At 39.0% G+C, this 11,222-nt stretch overlaps 1 protein-coding gene across 3 annotated transcripts in view; it reads right to left on the reverse strand.

Annotated features, from left to right (window-relative positions):
• Positions 1 to 10,251, reverse strand: part of hyal2b (hyaluronidase 2b) — a 14,534-nt gene extending 4,283 nt beyond the window's left edge. The window contains exons 1-2 of one of the 3 annotated variants that reach the window (XM_056242442.1): positions 10,094 to 10,251; positions 4,094 to 5,084 (exon numbers count right to left, since the gene is read on the reverse strand). In XM_056242442.1, the coding sequence (XP_056098417.1) occupies positions 4,094 to 5,084; positions 10,094 to 10,119 (1,017 nt within the window). In that variant the 5' untranslated portion in view covers positions 10,120 to 10,251. Of the gene's footprint in view, positions 1 to 4,093; positions 5,085 to 5,806; positions 6,014 to 9,052; positions 9,496 to 10,093 lie in introns of those variants that run through there. The other 2 variants (XM_056242444.1, XM_056242443.1) reach the window with 2 other exon arrangements.
• Positions 10,252 to 11,222: the final 971 nt, after the last annotated feature.

Genomic DNA, 11,222 nt, shown 5'->3' on the forward strand with positions numbered 1-11,222 from the left:
GTAAAATCTGACAAGGCATCTATAATATGGCTTGGGGAAAAAAACAGAGTTCCTATAAAGTATGCTTCTGTCGATGGATATGCTCTGCATGCGTTTCATGTAAGAGTAGCTGTCCAATCAACTGTTAGTTTGTAAATCTGTTGCTGACATCACAATTCCTCACGTGTTGGTGTGTTGCAGTTCAGCATGGTAAACAAAGGAGACATGCCACTGATTAGGGTTTGGAATAGAATAGAAAATCGATTCCAATTCTAGAATCGGATAATTATTGTTATATAATAAAAATGGATTCCGCTTACCGATTCCTGTGTGCGCATTTTAATGTGGTTTTAAACCATTCTACGGTGGCCGAGACAGCTCAACGCGCTGCAACTGAAGCAAACACATGCAAATAGAGAAAAACGCGTGCAAATAGAAAAAAACGCATGCAAATAGAAAAAAACACATGCAAAAAGAAAAACACGCGTGCAAATAGAAAAAAACACCTGCAAATTAAAAAAACATCTTCATCAGTTTCACAACACACGTGTGCTCCAAATAAGGAAACGCGCTGCAAAAGTTCACAACACAACCAAATACAGAAAGCGCGCTGCAAATAACACAGATCACAACGTAAATGTTTCGAGGGGAACCAAATAAGTGACGAACCCGGCCGAGACGTGCTTGCTCGTGAGCTTCCCTATAGAGGGGTTTCACGACGCGTCATCAATCCGGAAGTCGGCCATTTTGGAGGCACAGAACGTAAATAATGCCACTGAACTGAATGGACTCGCAAATTTGGCTGATTATTGCTGCTGAAAAATGGTCGAGTTTTTGTCTGTACCAATCGGTCACATCGGGAAAAAACATGTCGAGTGCTATAGACTGTCAAAAGTTAAAGAGAAGAGTGCAAAAAACTGACGAAAGAAGGCGTTTGTGGTTGAGAGAGGTAGTACATCATCAGACAGGTGTAAATGAAGCGTTGACTATGGCTAAAATGTCGACGTAGTTAACTATGGCTACATTCACACTGTCAGTCCAAATCCGATTATCTTTGTATCAAATTGGAATCTGATCTAAAATGATGTCCACACTGTGTATCGCAACTGTTCAGATCCGACGTGTGTGTCCATGCATGTTATTTGGTAATATGGCAATGACTTTGCGTTGATGGAGGGGTTGCATTTGCAATATAAAGTTAGATGTTGTCTTTTTTAAATGTTACAACATGGAAATGTGTATAGCCGCCGCGCTGGACTACTACGGCAGAACTGTAGGAGGCTGGTATGTAACGTTACTGCTTTTTTCCCACGCTCGTCTGCGCCGGTTTCAGAAATACCGGTAGTACTTTTCTGCTCGTCTGGCACTTTGCAACAACACAGCATTGTTTCGGCAGTGACTTTCAGCATGTTTCCTATAAATGACGTTTGCATTTTAAGACATACCACGCGAAATCCGATCGTTCAGACTGAGGCTGATGTCCTGATATGTGATTTGAATAGGATTTCAAACCACATATGGATGTAACTTGAAACGAATTTCTTGTGCTTTTTTGGACTGACAATCTGAACGTATCTTATTTCGGGATACTAAATAGATGGAAGAATTGCAGTAATGTTACGTGCTAGAGAAGCTAACTCGTTCGGATCTTTAGCAGCTACCACATAATGTGACCACATAAAACATATTAACTTTAGTTTGTCAAAATGTTGCGCTCTCTCCTGCTTCCCAAGTCCTTCTCTATATGATTTCGCACCTACCACGTGTTTTTTTCCGTGGTTTATTAGTGTAACAATGTGTTCAGTAGTACATGAACAGTGCAATTCATGCTGTTGTTTACATCCGAGTGCCTCCATAATGGCCGCGCATCCGGGTTACCGCCCAGAACGTGACGTTGGTGAAACCCCTCTATGCCATACTCCCTTCGAAGGGGAGATTGCAGAGCCCTTTTGGAGTGAGCAAGGCTCTAGTGTGCTGTTAGGCAGCCGTGTGGAACGCACTTGATGAAGGGAGCAACTAAAGACAACGTGGGATGTCCCCATGACAACGCAGCACGGTGTCCATCAGCTGGTCTTACGACAGAAATATGATGCTGTTAACATAACGGATGCAAATACATTTTTATTTTTATTTTACAAAAAAAGCTTTTAAAATATGCGTTATATTTCTGTGTCTCAACTTTAAAATTTTGGACCCTACATTACCTAACATTTCTTACGAAACAATTTGTACAGTGTAACTGATGTATAGATAAATATCTTTCCTTCATGTTTTTCTTTTTTTTTTTAGTTTCCAGCTCATTGTTCTTTTCTCATTTGTATTCTGATGACATTGAACATATTGTTAATACATTTTGTACATTGTATACAAGTTGTATGTCATAAAAAAATGTAATCTCTGTATGTTTTGCACAAACAAATAAATAAATAAACAAATAAAAAAAAGTATAATTTTAAGCTGTAAGCACCAGCACGCATAGATTTATGGATATGCCAGCACGTCCCAGCCGGGTTCGTCACTTATTTGGTTCCCCTGGAAACATTTCCGTTGTGCTCTGTGTTATTTGCAGCGCGTTTATGTATTTGGTGGTGTTGTGAGTATTTGGAGCACACGTGTGTTGTGAAACTGATGAAGATGTTTTCTTAATTTGCGGGTGTTTTTTTATTTGCACGCGTTTTTTTCTATTTGCATGCGTTTTATTTTATTTGCATGTGTTTTTTTCTATTTGCACGCGTTGTTTTCTATTTGCATGTGTTTTCTTCTATTTGCATGCATTTTCTTCAGTTGCAGCGCGTTGAGCTCTCTCGGCCACCGTACCATTCAAGTGCAAGACGACGCAAAAGAGAACTCAATGTGGCACTGGCGTGCTTTTTTCTGTGCTGGCCACAATCAGAGTGTGCGCACCACAAAAAACGCCTTTCATATAGAGTTCTCTTTATCGTCTTCTTGCGCTTAAACTGAAAATATATTGGATCAGTGCATTCGGTCTTAAAGTGACGACAGCCTAATATACCCGCTGCTGTCTGTGTCATTAATGTAAATCAAAGAACAAAAGACTAATAAAAATCTCACTGATTTTAACTGAATAACTTTAGTAATATTATTAAGGATTAATCTATTTTTTATTTTTTTAAAGAAAACCATTCAGTGTTATTTTACATTTGATTTTAATTTCTGAACTTTGTTCAAATGTATTTATTTGTGCTATTGCTAATGTGTTTATTTGTTCTTATTGTATTAGTCACTTTTTTTTGTTTACTTGTTGTAATAATGTTTGACATTTATATTAGTCAGTCTAGTTTATTAGTGATTTTTGTTCATGGTATTCAGCAGCAACAGTATGTTTAGTTAAAAGACAGAATAAATATTTTTGATTTCTAAATGTTTGAATTAGTGTGACTTTTTACAGCGCAGTTTATTCTCACGAAAAATTCCTGTCTAATATAAGGCTGTTAATACAAGTCATGTGATGAATTAAGACTCAAATGTCTCAAGAAACGTCTTCCACTAATAGTTTTATAGCTAAAGCGTGGTGTTTCTCTCACAGACACGCTTGTAAAAGTGCCTTGGCTTGTACTTTTATACCTGGCAGTGCTCAGACTCTCCACACGTCTGACGAACCCCAAACCTCAGTCATTCCCCTACAAACACAAACACTCGCACCACACTGAAGCACAGACACGTCCAGTAGACGTCATGTGATCTTCAGTCTTTAGACAGACCAGAATTAGTCTAGATTTCAAGAACAGCTTTACTGATGTCTCAGTGTGGCAGCGAACCAGACGCGTCATGTGACCTGCTGAGCTGTCTGTGTGAACAGAGTTAAGGTAACTAGGCATGATATGATTAATCAATAAGCATTGAAATCGATGTTATGAGGCATTCATACTAAGACTGCAAAATCACAAATGCTTTAGCTCCGAAACGGATTAAAAGTTGTTGTTTTTTTTCCAATCAGAACAAGCAAACCAGGGTGTTGACCAGAATACTATAGTGCACTCAGGACAGGTCAACTTTAACAAAGAGGCGCCCACAGTGGTCCAGTATTAACACCCCTTTTTTAAGGAAATCAAACTTCCACACAGGGAGAAACACACCATTACAGGAATCTCACCTCTGTCAGCAGCAGGAGTTCAGGAGAGTTGCCGTTAGAAGTTGGAGTAGTGCTTAGGTAAGTGGGCCGTGTGTAGACAAAAACAGGTCTGGCTGACCCGTTCCCAACAGACGCCAACCTCATGCCCTCGTTGACTCGGTTCCGTACGAACTGCCGCCCGGACAGTTTGTCCTTCAGCGGTTTTCCCATGTATATGGAAGGAAACAAAGCTGTACTCTCCGTCCACAGCCACTTCAGTTCGTCGTTCCTGGAGACCTCCACATCCGGACAGCGTCCCGTGTAGTTCTGGTTATTTTGGTAATTGTGGTTGTAACAGTCAGGAAAAAGGTAGAACCCCCAAAGCTGTTGGGGCCATAAGCTCTTGGCCAATCGAAGAGTCTCCAACATGAACTTCCTTGCAGAGAGCTCAAACTCTTGCTGGGCCACTTTGGCCACCTGATCCGGAGACCAAGTTGGATTTTTCTCAGTGACTAACTGTTTTGAACGCTCGCGGTAAATGTCTTTAGTGCCCCAGTTACGTTTCCAGAGGGGCCGCCACTCTTCCCAGTCGATCACAGCGAGACCTTTGGCTGTCGGGTCCTTGATATACTTATTGAGCCCCTCCGACATCCGTTCTAGGTGTTGCGTGAGACTGGCGGTCTGTGGAAGGCCACCATAGACTGCAGTGCTGTCTGCCTCAAAGTATGGGTACAATCCCAAACGGTCATGATAGAAAATGGTGAGATTTTGCTTGGTGAAGCCCTCATTTGGTGACGCCACTATTTGGAACTGATCCAACTGGAATTTGACATCATGTCGAGGTCTACAGTCTTCAGTAGGAGCGTTCCAGGCCAACAGCAAAGGCTTACCAGAATACAGTGGCCATCTAGTGTTTTTTAACTGCTGTGCTTTTAAACAGGTCCAAAAGGGCATCAAAAACAATAGTTGTAGACAGGAGACCCATTCAGGTCGGGTCGTCCCAAAGAGACGCGTGATGTTCCTCATTTCAGACCTAAAAATACACAAAACCACTAAAATTAATAAAATACTACATATATCCTAAAGTATGTTCAAATATCGTTACTTTATACATGCTTTTACACACGTAACTAAGTTCTTTAACAGTTATGAATTTTGCAAACTTTTATCATAACACAATTGACTACATTTATAATACACATTTTATCACAACAGGTGTTGCCTGGGAATCAAAACCATAATAATGGCTTTGTTTGTGCCATCCTCTACCAGCTGAGCTACAGTAAAAAAAAAAAAAAAAAAAAATTAAAAGAAAGATTACCAGGAACTTTCAAAAGGAAAGAAAATATGATTTTCTATACAACAAAAAAAAAAAAAGCTAAATAATCACATCCACTAGAACCATTGAACTAGCCATGTTTAATTCATTGTTGCATTATACTTATAGAAATAAACGAGATCATTTACATTCACCACACTTTTATCAAATACTTCTAAAATATACATTTTAACAGTATATGCGTTTCCTCGGAATCGAACCCATGAAATCGGCATTATTAGTAAGTTACGCCGCTCGAACTAGAAGAAGGGAAAGAATAAACAATCACATTTTGAAGATTCTATGGAACATTCAAACTTTGTTTTAAACAATCGATTCGTTTCATTGTTACAGTTGTACGTTACAAAATCGCTTCTTCTTTTATTTCTAGGAACTGTTACACAAACTAACTGTGATCTATTAGAGGAAACACTGACCTGTATAGATCGGACTGAACCCGTTCAACACACCGGTCCGATCACTCAAACTACCACCACGCAGCGTCCACCCATCTATCCAGCGGATGCAAACAACTCATAACTATAAAATCCCAAACGCTATTTCGAAACAACCCAGTCTATGATCATTGTTTGAACGCCTTAAAACGCCCCGTACGAGTTCAGAGAGTATCGCTCATGCTCAGCTGGCTCATCTGGATCAATGATTGAATGTGTGCGGATTTTGGCCCTCAGACTGATGCACATAGTTGTAGGTAGAGGGTGTGAGTTGTTATAAATGACGCAAATCGCTATTCTTTAATGTAAAGTTTTGCAACCACTCAATATGATACGACATATTATTACAGATTATTTTTTTTATATAAGGTACCGAGGTCGTTGTTTTGGCTGTAAAACCAGAGTTCTCGACAATGTGCCCTCTGGCCCCCCCTACATGGCGAGTTGGTTTCGTCCGTATTTCTCCGCTGGGGATGAAGAAGCTTTTCTACTGAACCGACTCAACCGAGCTGAGAGAGACCTACAGGAGTCGAGAGCCATTACACACAGATCACATTTCACTTCGAAAACATTGCGAAGAATGAGATTTTCTCTTTTCAGCAGCCTCTTCCTTCCTTTGTTTTATTTATTATTTGCCCTATTATGGCATGGCATAACTATGAAAATAGAGTGTATGACTGTCTAGCAAAAAGACCTGAGGTAATATTACATTGTTTTTTAACACGCTAACGTTACCAAGTTTGTAGCCTACCTGGTTTTTGACATTTGTATCATGTTAGTACCATGTTTCTGATCATGTACCATGGCAATACCATGGTACTTTTTGAATTCCATTACACTGATAAATTCTAATAGATCTTAATACACTACATGATTGGGAAAGCTTAAATACAGCTGAGTCAATTTGCCCTGTGATTGTGAAAGAACTAGATTAGCAATGAGTTTAAACATTAACTTTTTAAACAGTAGGCCTGCATTAAAACTGTAAATAAGCCCCAAAAATGGCATTGCACAACACTGTAGTGTTGGTGGAACTGTCTGGCATTAACCTTTGTTAGGCAGGAAGTCAGCTGACTGCAGGGAAGAGCTGTTTCCTGTGGCATTGGGGATCATCCTGTGTGCTGACTCACCTGAAACTGATGACGTACACACGAATGAACCAACTGAACGGAAGGATGCAACAACCTTAGGACCTCATAATATCCCAGTCCACTGCGCGCAAACACATTTAACTGCGAGTAACCCACTTGCTCTTTACGGATGCTAATGTTTGTAGGGATCTGGGGTCACAGGCGAGAACAAAAGCTTATTCAGGCTCAAACTACGAATCTCTATAGGATGCCTACAGAACATAAAGGCCTCCCAGAGAGACCCCGTTTCCATGTGTTACAGTGAAGATGGGCATAATGACAAGTTGCGGTCACTTCTATAGGAGTACTGAGGTCTGCATTAGCAGGAAAAGTGAAGGGGGCGGATAGAAGGAAAACCACCCACAGCTGGAGACCAAAGGGGTCACCTTTGATGTCTCCTTTGAAGGGCAGATGTCACGAAAACATCACAATTGGTATTAGGACAGTTTCAGTACTTCATTGAGAATTAAAAATATTCATGTACGCGCATTGGCGAGTACTTTGAGTGCATTTGTCCCTCAAATGACGAAAGCCGTGTGTTTGTTTGCTTCTGACCACAGCAGGAGGCAGATATTCTGTGTCCCCGCTCTGGGCAGAATACTTCAATCCTAAAACACATCTTGTACTAATAACCGGACTGTAAGAGCCAACACAGACCCTTACAGCCTCTTATAAACAGAGGGCAGATCTTACAGCTGTGAGTGATTTTCACTGCTAATGTCTAATTACATGAGGTTAAAAAAAAAACTCGCCATCTGACTCTGACAGGTGTTTGTTCCTTAATGTTTAAATACTTTCTTTCGCATCTTGTCAAGGCCACTGCTGTTACTAAAACTAAAACTGTAGTTAACAGAAAAAAAAATCTAATATATAAAACAAATGTATTTTCAGTTAATTGCGAATGCACAATTTCAAATTTTCATTTATTTTAAGTTGAAGTAAAATGACTAAAACGACTAAAACTGAAATAAAAATAAAAAATAAGTTAAAACAATAAAATAATCGAAACTTTAACAAATGAAAACTGAAAATATAAAATTAAAACTAATTCAAAATATTAATAAACAATAAGAAAGTACAGTAATGATGCTACAAATAACACTAATCATGGCTTAAAGGAACCATTCACCCAAAAATTTAACTGGTCAATATTTTCTAGTACAATGAAAGTGAATGGGGACTGGAGGTGTTGAGGTCTAAAAACTACATAAAAGTAATCCATACAACAGGTTATCTATATTTCAAGTCTTCTGAAGCCATATGATAGCCTTAACATCATTGACATTAAACTCAGTGCAACATGATGAAGCGTAAATGGGATTTCACAACTATGATGACAGAAAATCCTGGACACACACAAAATCTCACACAAATTGATCACAAATTGATCAAATTGACCGCAAAGAAATAGAAATCCTTGAAGTAGTAGGAATACTGTACTGTCCGCTTGTGTGTCTGCTTGCGTCTATCTGGGAATTTAGCCCTTGTTTTTGTTCTTTTTATTGTGTTTTTATCTGTTTTACTTTGTTTGTATTTTTTTGTCCCCTTTCTTTATTGTTCTCAATGTTTTTAATTCATGTATTGTCACTTATCTTCCATCTTAAGGACCACAATGGAAACAAGCCTTTGGGCTTTTTGTGTTTTATCCTTTTGAACACTTCATGTTGATTGTTGTTGTTCAATAAAGTTTTCAATCAATCAATCAATCAATCATAAGACTTTAAAAGACTTATAAATATTAAGTCATAGACCACTTTTATGGTATTTTCCAAATTTTTTTTTTGGAGCTTTACAGCTCAAGTCTCAATTCCCTCAATAAGGCCATGAGCAGCCTGGACATTCTGCCAAACATCTCCTTTTGCGTTCCATGGAAGAAGGACAATCATATGAAATGACAAGATGGTGAGTAAATGATGACTGAATTTGTATATTTGTACCATGTCCATATTTGACCATATCCATATTACTATTACTGCACTGCATATATTATTTTTAAAATGTAGTTTACTCCAAAACAATTACTTGCATTAATATTTAACATTTTTCAACTGAAAAGTTGTTTAAATGAACACTTTCTATGTCCCTTGCTCCTACTCACCGTACTTAAAGATTGTCTCTCTCTTTCTCAGCAGACAGATGTCCTCAGTTTTCTCTCTATATGTAGATGTACACGTGCTTCAGCTCGCCTGTCACTGTGAGTCTCTCTTAAAGCGGCTGTGTATTTAGTTTTGAACTTGGAGAGCCCACACTCTTGTACCTCCTACATTCCTGCCCGTCTCACCCCCTGGGCACCCGGCCAGACTTTTGATCCTACCGTGATAAAGGATTGGATTTGAGTGGTTTAGACTGGTCTCAGATCAGCCCCTGCAGGAGACCCCAGGCACCCCCTGGTTCTGCTTGCCAAGGGGATCTAGAAGACTCCAAGCAGAACTGAAGTTACAAGAGTAATAAATCACTGCGAAAGTGATGAAATGGGAGATGGTGGAGGAGATAAATACGAGAATGCTAATTAAAAAGTTTTATAGCTAAAGAAATGAATAGTTCTTATATAGTTGAACATGACACTAGCAAAGTTAAGGGTATCATTCCCAGGGGGCACAAATAATGAAAAAAACATGTACATTCAATGCACTATAGATAAAAGTGTCTGATAAAGGTAAGAAAAATAATTGGTACTTCATGGAGATCCTATGACGAATTATTAAAGTAAAAACAATGCACTTACACCATTAGGTGTCGATATATAATAAGTCCAAAACCACTTAGGAAGACGAATAAGAGGCAGCAAAGGTAAGGCACATTTAGCGTTATTCTGCACATATTTAGAGACGAAATCAAGAAATTTCAATAATAATCAACTTGAATTTTTTTGCGTGAGTGCGAAAGACATAGCATAAATGCAAGTACTCAGCTGTCGCACAGCTGTTTTTACTCGATCTCAATGCAAATGTTTTTCCTGAAAGCATCTCTGGTCTGACGTTAGCCAGGCTAGTCCATAGCACAAAAGCTCCAAAACAAATTTTAGCTCACTGCTAAAACAATGACATCAGTGGAGTCTGAAAGGCTTGTTTAGAGTGATGAATCCTAGAGTACAAATCAATCAGCTCTGCCTTCGCTAATGAGAAGATCGATAACTGACCTCCAATATCTGAGCGAAGCGATCATCGTGTTTGATGAAGCCAGTAAACAAAGCTGAACTGCCTTTCTCTTGTTTCCTCTTCTCTGCTGACTCAGGAACGACTTTCTGGGTATTTTGCAGAGAAAGCAAAGAACAGAGACCTGTAAGTAAAAACAAGAGAGATTGAGCCTGTAAAACCCCAGAGCTCAGCAATAACATGGAGCTTTATTGAAAAATGGATAAGAAAAACACTTAAATCTGATTATAAGCACACATGCTGTCCAGAAACTGACATATAAGAACCACTGGTCATTTTTAGTTTCTTAAAGTAATATTGCACCCAACAATTACTTCTAATAATGAATTATTGTTATTAAGATTTATTTATTTCAATTATTTATCATCTTGTTTTAGTATGGAGAAAAGCAGCCTGGACATTTGGCTAAATAGCTCCCTCTGAGCTCCATGAAAAGAGGGATGTGTTTCAGTCAACTAGTATATCCTAAAATAAACCCAAATCAAATATGTAAACACAAATACTTCTTGTTATGCATGATTGTAATGGACTGGCCAAACATTTCTGCCCTAAAATATGAGTTTTGAGCGAGATATCTTTTTAATTAAAGTCACACACACTTTCACTGACCTGTGTTTCCTGTGTTAGTGAACGGGATGAGTATTCCTCTTAATCAGCCCATGACTCTGTTGGTCAGGACATGCGACTGTTCGAAAGGGAAGGAAGGTCACTCCTGGCACAGCAAGAATTCGGCTGCCGTGCGTCAATACCACGGGAGAACCGTCATGGTGCCCAAGGACATGTCATTGAAAATGGTTGCGTTAAATTTTCTAAACAAAACCATTACGAAAAAAGAGACATTTGGGGGATGCTTGTTTTCTGTTACAAACTCGCCGTAAAGCAAAATTTATAGGCCAAAGAAACATTTACGGCACAACTGAGAGTTTGGAACATTCCTGTTTGAATGGGTAAATATTTGAAATACATGAACGCAGTTGCCTAATGAGCCTGAGGTTTAAATTATTGGAAATCATCTGAAAGCAATTAAATAGAGGACCAGCCTGGATTGATGGATCAACCCTGCACACACTCTCAATGGCTATATGTTCGCAATGGCATACTGTTGCATAAACT

This window comes from Rhinichthys klamathensis, unplaced genomic scaffold (genome assembly GCF_029890125.1).
Source record: "Rhinichthys klamathensis goyatoka isolate OS25496 unplaced genomic scaffold, OSU_Roscu_1.1 h1tg000727l_1, whole genome shotgun sequence".
Classification (NCBI taxonomy): Eukaryota; Metazoa; Chordata; class Actinopteri; order Cypriniformes; family Leuciscidae; genus Rhinichthys; species Rhinichthys klamathensis.